We start from the raw sequence: 15,020 nt of genomic DNA, 5'->3' as shown, positions 1-15,020 counted from the left end.
GTGAAAAGCGTCGAACAAAGTTCTGAGAATGGTTCTAGGCAAATGAAGAGTATGAATTAGCCAGGACACTTACGTATGTTGATTTCCCAACTAAATTTGTTTGGAAAAAAAAGTATAATAAGTGGACTCTACGAAAACGAGGAATATCAGTTGGACGAGTTTACTATGCACATCCTACATCAGGTGAAAGGTTCTACTTAAGAATGTTGCTTAATATTGTTAAAGGACCTAGGAGTTATGAAGATATTCGTACAGTTAATGGAACCCCACATCCAACTTTTAAAGCAGCATGTCAGGTAATCTTTCAACTACTTCAATTGTCCATCTACTACTAACAGCTTTTTGTAATATATTAAAGTCTAGGAGATTGATAGCACCTGTAAACAATTGAGATTGAGGCCTCTTTATATTTCACATTTAGTATGGACAATCTATGCCTAATCCTCTAGAGAGTACTAAAATCCTACTAGAACCTTTAAGGAACGATTTCGTACCAGCTAAACTCATGCAAACCTCAACAAAAAGCTGTTAACTTAACAAAATCGGTAGTAACATCACAGATTTAGTATGCAAGTTCAATACCAGACCATGAGGTGCCCAACATTTGAATGAAGAAAGGATGAAGTGGCCAACCTCCATAACTGTCCTTTGTCAATGAGGCTGTTAATCTGTAGACATAAATACATAATATACTTATGAATCTTAGTGAGTACATAGAAAGGAAATTATAAATGCAAACCAATTTTCTTATTCAAACCTTAGCTCCCCAAAGCACCAGCTTTCCATGGCTTGCAAGTTGTGCGACATATGCTTTGACCAAAGAAAACCATCAAATAAGGTACTGTTCTTATTGCCCGTAAAATAAAGGGTACACCTAAATGATCATTACTTAATAAAAAATTTATATCAATAACACTATCCGGATTAACACATAGGACCTATTTGATTCAATACATTCCTATGGATAATATAGGTTTTCTGAGAATACACCATTTATTCATTCATGTGTGGTTGAACGAAAGTAAGGTAGGAAATATTCTCAATTTTTTTTTTAAGACATCCCAAGTTAAAGCCAAGTGCACTTCAATTTTTATCATAGGAGAAGTACAACAATCCGATTTCAAAATATTTTATACTCACAAGACATTGATTGCAATGAGGACATTAGTCCATAGTCTTCCATTGAAGGGTTTTCTGGCATTTCTGCTAGGTGTCTCCAAAAATGGTTTCCTCTCATCTCCAAAACCACTTATACTTCCGTTCTTGCCAAAGTAGTAGAAGCAAGATGAACATGTTGGACATGGAAACACGTGATTCAAGAAACTCAACCCCCTTGAATAATAATAGTACTCTTTCATGCCAGGCATCCTTAAATCCATGCACATGAGTAAAATGATATAGTAAGTAACTCTATCATGCACCAAACGAACCCCCAAATACATTTCGGGAAAACACCCAGTTTTCATGCGAAATATTACTTGCTTTCTGCTGCCTGAGATGTTGCATTCCTGAAGAGTCTACTTTAAGTCCTGTTAACTTATTTGTTAATATCAAGTTTTTCATTTTATATTATGTAATCCTTCATTTTTGGATTACAGACATATGGTTTGCTAGAGGACGACAGTGAATGGAATGATGCTATGAAGCAAGCAAGCGAGTGGGCAAATCTAGCTTCTTTAAGAGAACTTTTTGTCACTTTAATCTTGCTGTGTGAGGTTAAATCTCCAGAAATACTTTTTGAAAATCATCAGAAAAGCCTTGGTGAAGATATTTTGTTTCGTTACAGAAAAACCAACCACAACCAAAGTCTCCAGCTAAGTGATGACCAGATAAAGAATGATACTCTTTGTGAAATTGAGAATATCATGGTTCGTAGGGGGAAAACACTTACAGATATTGAAGGTTTTCCTAAATTCAATATTTCTTCACAAGCATTCTATGGTAACAAATTGATTCTTTGAAGAATTGGATTACAACCGCTTAGAGTTGCACACAATGAACATATCAAACTCTATAACGGTCTCAACAATGAACAGAAAAATGTTTACAACTGTGTAACTGATGCAGTTGAGAAGCAATCTGGAGGTGTTTTTTTTGTCTACGGAAGCGGGGGAACTGGGAAAACATATCTCTACAAGACTATCATTTCAAAACTCCGTTCGAAAGTAAAATTGTTCTTAAGTTACTTCTTTCGAAGAATAGCATCACTTCTTTTACCGTAGGCGAGAACAGTAGCATTCAAGGTTTAAAATTATAATACCTATAGATGAGACCACAAGTTGTGACATTTCTCATGGTTCAAAACTACACAAGCTTATTTCAAAAGCTGACCTTATTGTGTGGGACGAAGCTCCAATGACTCATAGGAACGGCTTTGAGGCCGTTGACCGTACTCTGAAAGACTTATTGAAACCAGATACTAGAGATTTTGGTGGAAAGACATTTCTCATGGGTGGAGATTTCAGACAAATTTTGCCAGTCATACCAAGAGGTAAAAGAATTGATGTTGTTAAAGCTTCCATTAACAAATCAAAACTTTGGAAAAACTGCCAAGTTTTTCACTTGAGTGAAAACATGAGACTCAAGAGTGACGTGATGGGCTATGACACTGTTAGTTCTGTAAATGAGTTTAGCAAATGGGTTCTAGATTTAAGAGATGGGAACCTACCTGCAAAGGCGATGAACGAAGAAATAGAGCCAACTTGGATCAAAATACCTGATGACTTACTCATTTCAGAAAGTGACAACTCAGTTGAATATATCATCAGCACCATTTATCCAGATTTGGTGAATAAGTATACAGAAGTTAAGTACTTGAAAGAGAGGAGTATTCTAGCACCGAAGAATGACACGGTAGCGAAATAAATTTCAGTTGTTTCAAAAATTCACGGAGATTTAAAAGCTACTTAAGTGCAGACTCTATGTCCAATCCGAGGAAAGTCGCAGAGAACAAGATGTTACGTATCCAATGAATTTTTAAACGGCTTGGAATTTTCCGAGTACCAAACCACAATTTGAAGCTTAAAGCGTGGAGTCCCTATTATCTTCGATGAAACATGAATCAAAGTGAAGAGGATCGTGTAATGGTACTAGACTCCGCGGTGACAAATATTGCTCCAAAAGTCATAGAAGCAACAATTATTCTTGGAACAAAGATAGGAGAACCAGTTTTTATTCCCCGAATGATTATGTCTCCAAGTGACACAAAATGGCCTTTCGTCTTCAGGAGGAAACAGTTTCCTGTCAAAGTTTGTTTCGCTATGACTATAAACAAAAGTCAAGGTCAGACTTTTGATAAGGTTGGTGTTTATTTACCAAGACCAATTTTCACACATGGCCAGTTATATGTTGCTGTCTCGCGAACCACCTCAAGAAAGGGATTGAAATTCCTAATAAAAAAGGACGGAAATGAACCCGAAAGGTGCACAAAGAACATCGTGTATAAAGAAGTTTTCAATTCAATATAAAGATATTAACTCAAGGTATGTCCTAATATAGCTATTTTACATTTAAGATGAATCACATACAAGATTAAAATAAAAACAAGTTAAATAAATATATATTAATTTCTTGCATAATACAATGACATGGCAGCAGATCTCCTGGGAATTAGATTGATTCTCTCTTCTGTAAGTCTAGGATACAATTTGTAAAAGAGTGTTTACTTTAATCTAAACAGGTCTACTAGCGTTGGATATGGTGGTGCTGCAAGCGACCATCTAGGTGAAGTTGTCTTGGCTTTTTGTGGTGGTTCTGGAAGGAATTATGTTCTTTTTCAGGAGCTAGAAGCTATAGAGAAAATCTTTTATCATAACAATTTGGTGAAGTACAAACTGTTGAGATATCTGTTTATGGTGAACACTATCTTATCGTTAACACACTCTATACTACAATATATATTTGCAACTCAGGTATCTCCAGCTACAATTTTTATATGGTTGACTGGTTGTTTTGGTCTTATTTTTATGATAACTGAGTGTGTTTTACTACATGTTTGTTGTTTGTCTGTCTGTCATTGCTGACATTTAGGCATCAAGTTCATGTCCCGTAGTGACATTGGCTGATCACGAATAAAAGTATGGGAAGAATGTACTAGATTTTTCCCCTTTTCTACTTTGGATAACTCACTCCAAAGTTTGTTTGTGTGCCTATTTAAAAGTTTGTGTATTCTATCATATTGGATATAGGAATAATGTTCCTATTTCATAATCTGCACTTAGCGATTTAGAACGAATTTTTTTTAAAAATGAACAGTAAAAAAATACCTTAAGTAGAAAGTATTATTGAAAAAAATACTCTTGGTTACCTTAGTATACCAAGTTATCGCCGTTAGATAATCCTTTTTCAGGAAAGCTTCTTCTCCTTTTTGTTTTGCCTACTCAAGGCCCTGCTTTGCTTTGAGCCTTCTCTGCAAAAAGTTAGATGTTTCATCAGATTAAATTAATGTTTCAAGTATAATAATTACAAAATCCAACCCATAAAACCTGTCAATTGGAACCAACTGTACCAACAAATCCATAAAGCTTCTCAGGATATAACTAAATGTTTATAAAGCATCAAATGATGCTTAATTACTTATATATCCAATATAGCAGTCAACAAGAATAACATTTAAGCCAGACACCCGTCGCCAAAACCTTAATAGATATAGTAAGAGTTACATAAATATGGTTCGAAACCTTAATAACAATGTAAAAAAAAAATAGTAAAACAATTAATAATGTGCATATCCATGTAATTAAGCAAACAGAGAAAACTAATAAACACTGCCAATGCCTGTAAACGCATACAAAACGAAATGATTATATATCATGTTTGAACCTATTGCTTTAGCTGACGCTTTACAACTGGACAATCACTTTACCCACATAACAAACAACTGTATACAACAACTGAAGAGGTGAAGCACAGTCAACGGAAGAGGCAAGAAACAGCAGGAACATCATTGACATTCAAGTTACTTCCCCATTACAGGATAAACTCTATACCCACTCCTTTCAACTATGCTACAAAATAATTATTAAGGTTGACATTGACATTCACCGCCTGCAATGTTTGCACAAGTAATGTTTTTTTCCTTCACCGCCTTTCAATATCAATACAATTCTTGCACAAGTAATATTCCTGGGTTGAAGTATTTTGCACAAAAACAAAACCATGTTCTGAAAGGGTGGTAAGGAGAAAAGAAAGCTCTGGTAGTTCATCTACTAAAAACCAACCTTGCGCTTCATTGATTTGCCAAAGCTCTTAACCCATTTCTGCGAATCGGTGTGACCTTCTTCAAGTGCAACAGTGAGCTCTCCATTGTCGTATGTTGATAACAGATGGGTAGTGACTTCCGAAAGCTTATCTTCTAAAACAGGTTTACCTTCAGGACTGCAAATACCCCATTACTAAAGACACCTTGAGCCTCCAAACAACATTTTTCTATTTCTAATATGCATTCACAAAATAATAAGTACTATACTAAATGAAAAAGTCAACTAAGAAGCAGATTTCTAAGACGACCTTGGCCTCAAAATTCAACACTATTTACGTTGTCTTCGACAACAGCATAAAAATAAACAGTACGCATAGGAGAAAATATAGGGTACCTAGCCAAAGTAGAATGCAAGGGATACGAGAGCAATTTTGATAAAACTTTATCTGAATCTGTAACCAAATCAATACCATCCTTTAGCGGTTTAGCGACTTCTGTTTAAGGGGTTAATAAAAAGGATTAACACTTTGAATAGCAAGTAATAATGAAAAATCAGTTTTAAGGTAAAAAAAAATGAATCCATAATCCAACCCTGTACAAATGTTCCTTTCGATTCTACGAGGATACCAAAGAACCTTCCATTGTTCACCCAAAAGCTTGACTAACTGTTCTCAAGGTAGAGCTCTTAAATGTCGACCATTCATCCACCTAATATTCCATGGAATATATGCAGGTTACACATAATGTCTATATACGGAAATTGAATATTCAAAAGACCTATCATTCAACAGGTTTTTGTTTTTGCATGCAATACAAAGGCTGAAATGTCCCAATCCAGTTAGTAAAGATAACCAAAACTGAGACCTTGGATATATCGAAGTCACTACATTTCGGAAGTAAGATCATTTTATTATTATAGCAAAAACTAAAGATTCAATACATGTCCAATATTTTCTTGGAGTACATCTTTGAGCTATTAGGACCCGATTAATTAGATACACAAGGGTATGAGTTTATACATGAACTCTCTTCAAATAGACAACACATGCCATCACATTGAAAATAAATCGGGATTGTATTTAAGGTGAGGGTCAATATGGTTCTTACCCGGTGGGACACTAACGGTTAGTGCGAAATAGCTTGCTTCAAGTATCACTCAAGCATATTATTCTATAACTTATAAACACCGGTGTCCTACCTCGCATAAATACACCTATGGTAAAACGCAGACAAATAGAAACACCAACATAGCTGAATGACAGCTATATCTACACAGACGGTCCAATGGGAAGTAAGAGATGAGTTACTTGCCGTAGTATTCTAAGGATGACTTCTTCATCGGGGATAACTCATAAGTGAGTCCCCTATAGTGGTACAGGTCAGCTATGAAAGATAAGAAGTTCATTCCTCTCATAGATTCAGTTGCCTTTTAAACATGCATGTACAGTCAAACTCTTATTGATTCCAAAGTAGTTAAACATAATGGCGAGAACAAAATTACGCATTAGCATCATGGTTGTCAATCCTGTGTATGGAAGTGACCACTCGAGAAATGCATCCATCCTCTCCACGATTGCTCCCTCTTTTGAAACATCACATTTTTCAGATACTCCTTATCTGAGAAGAAAAACGAAAAATTTGGTTAACCCAATCGACCTCAACCTTCAATTTAGAGAGCATCCCGCCGCTTACAAACTGCGGTACAAGTTTTCATTTGGTAATTTTTAGGTGAAGAATTAGTAATAAAGATTCATTTAAGAGCCTCCAAATTATATAGTTACCACCACGAGCATGTGCTATCTTTACAATCTTTTCAAATCCCATCTCTAAGTCTTGATTTGGAACAAATATTGGCCCGCCAATCTCCATGCCATACCTTACTTAAACCTACATATCCAAGTTCCTCAAAAACAGAATTTTGTCATGTAAAACCAGTTTGATCACGGGTGGATTGGCAACTCACTTGAAATAATTACGAACAAAGGAATCATTTTGCTCGTGGTCGGGAGAGTGATAATCACATAGAGATTTCGAATTGCCCTTTAAACACGTACTCGAGTAACATCATGATGTCGGACAGCTCAAGGAAAAAGGGTTAGAATAAAAGTAATAAACATATTACCTGCTAAAGATGGAGGACATACAATCAGAATCCCAGTTCGTCACAAAAACAAATTCTACTGATAGTCCACCACAATTGAATATGAAGTCCTATAATCTTAATTTCCACAGCTATAAATGAAAAACCAATTTGACATATGTGAAGAGAAAAAAGAAAAAGCACTTACTAGCAATATAGGGACAATGTTAAGTCGGAATGAATTTTCCCTGAGAAAGGAGCATATCATAAAGAAATCCTTTTGGCAACAAATAATCCTATATGACCTTTAAATACTGTGAGGAAGAGCTTACCTTGCCATATATACTCTTAAACTGTGTTGCGCTGGTACTGCAAAATGGAAGTCGTACCCGAGTCGGACACTCCATATTTTAATTGAAAATGTCGTATCTCTGGAGTGTCCCCGGTGTGTCTCAGCCGTACCCGTGCAACACAGCTCTTAAACCATTTTTAACAAACACAGATCACGTAAATGTAAGAAGTACTGCACATTCAAGATTGGGTCATATGAGCGTATGACTCTTATGCTCCATCTTTTTAATTTGTGTCAGTACAATGTGTATGGATATAATGAACTGAACAGAAATGTGTTCAAATAACCATGTCCAAGGATCAGGTCGTGAAGGTCCACTGTTTGAGATTGAAAGGTCCAAAAACAAAGGTCTTTCTCGGTGTCTACTTGGAATATTTTAGAAAAACAGATTAATGTGGGAACCTTTATTACACTTATGTATAGCATATAAGAGAAGATGTATCTGCCAAGGTCTCTCTCTCTCTCTCGATCTCGACGATAGTGTAAGGTGAGACAAAACTAGAAAAGTCTAAAATTTGTTGTAGTATTGTAGCGATTTGTTATTTCAAGTTGGAAGCAATGCCCCCTTGCTTAACAATTTAAGGAAATGGTAAAACTAATTTCTAAGATACATGGACCACATAGAAGATATAAGTAAAGATGGAAAATGGATGTTACCCGTGCCAAATTCGAAAACATCCTCTTCGAAAAGCGAGAACCCTCCCCTTGTGCGTGGTAATGAGAATCTAATAGGTACCGGAAAAATAAAGAATATGCAATGTAAATGAAATCAGTAAACCAAAAATCAGTGACAGCGTATCATGCTCTCCCGATAAGGTCATGTCACTATCTACAATGAAAACAACCCTTCCAGAAAAGTGTTGCCTACTGCAAGTAACTGAAAACCACTAACTCATGGTGGTCTTAACCGCTGTATACAAGATGCATATGAATTTTTGCAAGTGCATATGCCGCAGCAGGCAAGGTGGCTTCAACTTCCTCATCATTGACCTACAAAGATGTACGTAATTTTTTAACATCTGAACAGGCCTACATGAGTAAAGTCATCGATTACAATTTACATAAAAAAGAAGTGGAATTGCTAATATTAAATTGTACGCAGGATGCAGGATTGGGAATGAGTAATTAAACCACCAGAACTTTCATCATCCTCATCAAGGTCAATGTCAATAACCTTTTTGGAAGAGCCCCTTTTCTTTTGAGTAGTGGTACTTTTACGCTTCTTTACTGAACTATCAATGTGCTGTTGCTTAGCTACACTGCAACATGAAAAGTTACTTTATTTGACTGTTCATTAAATAATACTAAGGAACACTATTTTTAGCTATGAAGCAAGGATTGCTCAGAGATAACTCATACTGAAATTTCTGCAAGAGCTAATGAACCATCAACAGAAGTGACACAAGTGGGCGACTCAAAGGGAGAGGTGAGTCACCATTGCAAAGTGTGTGGCAAGTCATTCGGCTTCACCAACGGTGTTCGAAAGTTACACCACTACTACTTGGGCGATGACAACACAGGTAGTTCATCCGAGTCAGACAGCAGTGTCCGAGACTCCTATCCCTACTAGCTCGGTTGTGACATCAATTGAAACAAAACAGACAGACCGTGTGGTGCTGAACTATGGTCTCAATGAGCTTCCTGATACTAATGAAACTATAATATATACTTGAATAGGTACTTGATTGTGAAGTATATTGATTAAGAAGTTTTTCAACAGCTAAGATCATCACGTCAAGGTCTTTCGTCAGAAAATGCTGAAGCCCGTCTGTTTATATTTTGTCATAACAAGCTCGAGGAAAAGGCAGTCTTGACCACATATCTTTTTTATTTCATTTTCTTTTAGTCATCTCACATTATGTATGTGTGTGCTCAAGTATCCCCATACTATCTCAAGTACCTGCAGGAGAACAAGTTCTTGAAATTCCTTGGTTTTATGTGGAATCCTTTGTCATGGGGTTAGCCCTTCTAGGATCCGATGTGTTTCGACTTGAGAGTGCACTTGATTTTTTAATGTTTGTTTATTTTATCAGTTACTCTAACCAATAACCTAGCTCTCTAATCATAATAAATTTGTTCATCTTAAACCAGTTATTAAATAATGCACATCACTCCTGTAAGTGAGTTTTTATTTAAATTTCTTATCAGTATTTGGAATTTTTAGCCCAATGCAATGCTAGAAAAGCCAAGGAATCCAACCCAGCCTGTCAACTTCAAGTGCAAAGAAGAACCGATGACCATCCACCGAAATCAAAGTCACATTTGTTAACGGAGTTGAGCAAGTTTTTGATCTTTGCCAAGACACATCTACATGAGCATTAGAGATGATTTTGGATAAGGGGCGATTTAGAGATCGAGCAAATGTTTCGTGGATAATAATGAGACTTGGCCTGTTATGATCACTGAAGAGGAGATTAATCAGAGCTTTCCTCGAATCATAATTGTTAGGCACTTAGTTGTTACATGGGGCTTAGGCATCAGTTCAGTTATCTGGTCTGTTTGTTGTAATACAATTTACGTACTCTCATGTTCACATTATGTTCAAAATACTGATAACCGATTAAGCATAATTTATACTAATTTTTCAGTTCCGGTGTTGGTTCTTTTATTTTGGACATAATGTCTTTATCATCGGTTCTAGGTATTTTACTATACCTTGGAATGATTTCTTTAGGTATTACAGAAGTTGGAAACCTCCCATTACCAAATATTTTTATACAAAAAGCATATCATTTCAACACCAAATCGTTTAAATGCTTTGAAAGTTGTCCTAAATTACAATTGAATCGTGGGTTTTTCCAGATACTTATCGCTCAGTTTTTTTCTCCTCTTTTTTCGTTTTTATGTTGGCTTATAATTTCCAGACAATTAAAAGTCTAAAGCTAACTCAGTTCTTAGACAGTCTTAGACAATTAGACAATTACAGTTCTGGAAGCGGTGAGTTTTATCATAAGACTGTGGCAAGCAAGGCACAGTCAGTCCAAGTACCACGCTGGGTAAACTCCTACTCCTGCCTTCCCCATACCTCTATCACTGATGATGATTCAACTATAATTAGCTCAATCTCTTCTGGTGATGCGCCCCTGCATCTCAATCCAGTTTCACTCCTTTCCCTATGGTCAAGCTATTTAACTCCATAGCACAAGCGTTAAATGATAACAATACCTTTTTGAACTTGACGTGAATCTTATGCCAGTCATCAAACTTCAAGATGGCGGTGCCCAAGTGTCTATTTGTGATTTATTACACAATAATTTCTCAATCAATATATATTGATAGTTTTTTGTTAAGGAACTAATTAACAATGTTATAATATTGTTTTGCAGGAATTACACTATGGAAAATAAATACACAGGACTTGCCGAGCTCAACCAAAAAACAGACAAGTGTATAGTGAAAGCACGTGTCAGCAGATTGTGGTTTCCTTTTAATCCGTTGAACAAAAAACAAACTTTTGGAATAGACATGCTTCTCATTGATGAAAAGGTCAGAAATATACATTTAATTAATAATCACTTTTTTTTACTTAATAATTTAATTTTGTAATCATAGGGAGATCAAATCCATGCCAAGGTACAGGACAGCCTAAAAGACAAATTTAGAGAAAAACTAGAAGAGGGAAAAATTTATACTTTTGAGAAATTTGAAGTGGACAAAGAAAACAAGAGTTACCGTCCTGTACGATTTAACTGCAAAATTTTGTTTACAAAAGCAACTATAGTAACTCCTACCAATGAAGATGATAAGAGTATTGAAAATTACAAGTTCACTTTTGTTGGATTCGAAAAATTTCTTGCAACAGAAGATGCCTCAGCATGTGACTTGAAAGGTATTTTATAAACTTATTATCTTTTGTATATTTTAATAATGCATATTCGAATGATCTAACAATATTTGTAATACAGATATAATAACAATTTTGAAAAAAATTGGTAATAAAAAACCACAAGGTTTCAAAGAAATTACTTTGGTAGACAAAAGGTAAACATTAATTTAGAAGTACGCAATTTTTTCTTCTATTATTAAATTGTATTTGACAATTTGGGATAATTTAAAGGGGTTATGAGAAGACCGTGGCTTTATGGGGAGAAATGTCTGATACAATTTCTAATATAAGCAATAAGGATGAAAATGTTATTATCATTCTGACATCCCTATTTCTGAAAAAGATTGGAAGTAAGTTTAAGCTTTAACATCATCTTTGTATTAGTTTCCAAAATAATTCTTATCATACTAAACTGTTTCCTATTTAATAGTGCAATTCCAAGTATGTGTCTCATCAGCAACAAAGCTTTACATAAATTTGGATTTAAAATATGTTCATGAAATGATAAAAAGGTAATTTATGATCAATTTTATTTACAAAATTTTCAATTATTCATATTTTCTATAATGATTATTTTTTTCAATTGTGAAGATTTGAAAACCCCGATAAAAAAATTGGAATAGAAGAAACAGACAACGAAGAACCAATTTCATTAGAGGAAAAGATGAACAAGGACAGGATAACAATAGAAGAACTCATAACATATGGGATGGAACCAACAAATTAGGTTAGCCATTTACTATTACATTATTTTTCATATATTTTCAATATCATATGATTTATATAGTTAGTTTTGTAATCTATGACTTTTTACAGGGAAAGGTCTTCACATGCAGAGGAATATTTGTTAAGTTGTTAGGGACCAACTGGTACTACGAAACTTGTGTTAAATGTACTGTAAAACACGTTGATAGTGGTTCAAAACATACATGCACAGATTGTGGAGCCAAATATTTAAGACCAAAAAAAAGGTAAGTCTTCCAACAAATGTCTAATAAAAAGGATATTGAGTACAAATATTCTAAATGTTTTAATTCTGAGATACCTTTTTAAAACTACGGGTTGAGGATGAAACTGAAATGATCTGCCAGTAGCTTTTGGTAACAAAGCAGAAGATATTGTGAAAGTACCAATTGCAAAAGTTCTTGATTTAGAGAAAAAGGCAAGTAAAGCATAAACACGTTTAATTTTATTTCAATATTAAATTATTATTAACTGTTTATTATATAATTTTAGGGGTCAAGATTTCGATGACATCGAAAAGAACTTGAAAAAATATTGGTAGTCATTGGATATTTCAAGTCAAACTCAATAAATATAGTATGCATGAAAAGTTTCCATCATTTACCATAACAAATATGTTATCTGAAGATAATAAAGATGTTGAATCAATGACAGAAAATGCAAAGGTATGTTCAAATTTTATTACAATTCCTCTTTCGAATATTTTGTTTACTATTTTTGAGAAAATAAATAACTAATATATTGTTATGTTAAAATGAAGCAGCAGATTTCCAAAGAAATTACTGAAGAAATTCGACCATCAAAGAAAGCTAAAAAAATGAAGAGTAAAGTGATGAAGACAGCAGAGTATCAAGCAAATGAAGAATCTTTTGGAGAGGAATAAATAATTCTCAGTAGTTCAATAATTGTTTTTCTTTTATTAGGATTTTATATTAATCATCAAGATATTATAATACATTCATCACTTTTTTGATAATAATGTCAGAGTACATATCATTATATAGAATGAAGATAATGCAGTTCAGACTCCCATTATGAGAAGTAGCATACATCTTTGACAATAAAGATGTGTTATCTATCACACATAAACCTTATTCAGTAAAACTCTTATTCAGTTCAGCAGTAAAACATAATGGCAGAACAAAATTACTGCATTAGCATCATGTTTGTCAATCCCAGGTATGGAAGTGACCACTCTGAGAAATACATCCATCCTCTCCACTAATTGCTCCCTCTTTTGAAACAACATATCACATTTTTCAGATACTCCTTATACAGTAAGAAAAACGAAAATTTTGGTTAAACCACTGACCTCAACCTTCAATTTAGAGAGAGCATTCACGCTTACAAACAAGCAGATTACAAGTTTTCATTTGGGAATTTTTAGGTGAAGAATTATCATTTTATTTGTGTTTATCAGAAATTGTAATTTGTAGAGAGAATCATCTTTGATTCATGTTGGTTCTTCACTGATCAAGAAGTTGCTGAAGGACAGGTTGTATATATGAATGGCTTACATTCATTGTCTATGAAGTTGTATGAATGGCTTGCATTCATTGTTGAAGGAGATACTCCTTATACAGTAAGAAAAACGAAAAATTTGGTTAAACCACTGGCCTCAACCTTCAATTTAGAGAGAGCATCCTGCTGCTTACAAACTACAGTACAAGTTTTCATTTGGGAATTTTTAGGTGAAGAATTAGTAATAAAGATTCATTTAAGAGCCTCCAAATTATACAGTTAGCACCACGAGCATGTACTATCTTTACAATAAAATACCTGCAGCTTCTGATGTCAATGCTCTTTAAAGCGGGTTTAAATGATGTGGTGAACTTCTAACCCTACACACCTGCTTAATAGATTCAGCTAGAAACTTTCTTGCTCTCCCGTGGGCAGAAAGCAATCAGACGTCCCATCCAGCTCTAACACCATTAACTTTGCGAAGCTCACATAGCCACGCCTAGACCCTTGGTTAAAGCCCCACTTTAAAGCAAAAGATGAAAAGAGTCTTCCATTCAGGTCCTACTGTTTTGAGCCCTGAGTTTTTCATTGGTGAAAATCCTGAAAAGGGACCCTTGAAAGCTGACCAATCTACTTTCATGGATGACGCTGCTCTTGGGTTAGTTCATGGAGCTCGGCGAATGTATCTGATACAGGGATGCATCACAGCATTACACCTACATAGCCAGATGCTTATCAGGGGTGAGGCTTTCTATTTTCCTATTTACTATTGTTATGCATGTATTTAGTTTTATATTTCTTTGTCCTTCTGATTTTTTTTTGTTTCTCATCGAAGGTTATTGGAGCGACTGCAGAGCTTAACGACCGTGTTGTAAGGTCTGATCCCTGCATGCTCAAGATGGAAAAACTACACTCTTCCCTGAGTAAGCTTGAAAACGATCTAACTCGCACTCATTTGGAGCTCCAAGCAACCAGTATGAGCACTCACAAACAGGCGGAGAAGATTACAAGTCCTTATAAGTAAGATTATATTAACATCAGGTAGCATTTGAAAGTCAATATAGGGTAGAGATAGGTGTTTGCCTTAGTATTTAAGGTTGTGGTATACAATGCAAATGATTTTGCCGTCTTCTTGATTACATCGTATTTACTAATTGGTTAGCCAATTTCTTATTAAACAAGGGACATTAATTGTCGCTGAGCAAAACTCATACAATTTTGTAATCCTTCCAAGCATTTTTTTTTTGTAATCCTTTGAGGTAATTGAAACGAATTAGCTTACCTGAAAGGCAGAAACAAAGAGTAGAGGACTAAGGCTAAACATGGAGTGTATCTGAAGTTGTCATTTTCAGTAATT

General features: G+C 35.0%; 3 protein-coding genes across 3 annotated transcripts; 2 read left to right on the top strand and 1 right to left on the bottom strand.

Annotated features, from left to right (window-relative positions):
* The first annotated feature begins 203 nt into the window (after positions 1-203).
* Positions 204-2,865, top strand: LOC147504996 (uncharacterized). Its single transcript, XM_086605433.1, has 4 exons — positions 204-296; positions 1,599-1,941; positions 2,068-2,165; positions 2,314-2,865. Exons 1-4 carry the CDS (start codon positions 204-206, stop codon positions 2,863-2,865), a joined length of 1,086 nt encoding a protein of 361 aa, XP_086461559.1.
* Positions 2,866-4,305: 1,440 nt separating this feature from the next.
* Positions 4,306-7,069, bottom strand: LOC147504995 (glutamate--tRNA ligase, chloroplastic/mitochondrial-like). The gene is made up of 4 exons (XM_086605432.1): positions 6,982-7,069; positions 5,595-5,694; positions 5,220-5,376; positions 4,306-4,408 (listed from the first exon to the last, which is right to left on the bottom strand). The coding sequence occupies exons 1-4, from the start codon at positions 7,067-7,069 to the stop codon at positions 4,376-4,378; spliced, it is 378 nt and encodes a 125-aa protein (XP_086461558.1). The 3' UTR covers positions 4,306-4,375.
* An 835-nt stretch (positions 7,070-7,904) lies between these two features.
* LOC147504994 (replication factor A protein 1-like) lies at positions 7,905-14,687 on the top strand. The gene is made up of 7 exons (XM_086605431.1): positions 7,905-7,966; positions 10,959-11,118; positions 11,185-11,461; positions 11,538-11,613; positions 11,690-11,808; positions 13,639-13,784; positions 14,499-14,687. Exons 1-7 carry the CDS (start codon positions 7,905-7,907, stop codon positions 14,685-14,687), a joined length of 1,029 nt encoding a protein of 342 aa, XP_086461557.1.
* Positions 14,688-15,020: the final 333 nt, after the last annotated feature.

Source organism: Coptis chinensis, chromosome 4 (genome assembly GCF_015680905.1).
Source record: "Coptis chinensis isolate HL-2020 chromosome 4, ASM1568090v1, whole genome shotgun sequence".
Taxonomy (NCBI): Eukaryota; Viridiplantae; Streptophyta; class Magnoliopsida; order Ranunculales; family Ranunculaceae; genus Coptis; species Coptis chinensis.
The sequence above is the reverse complement of the archived record's forward strand: the minus strand, read 5'-3'. Positions and strand labels throughout refer to the sequence as shown.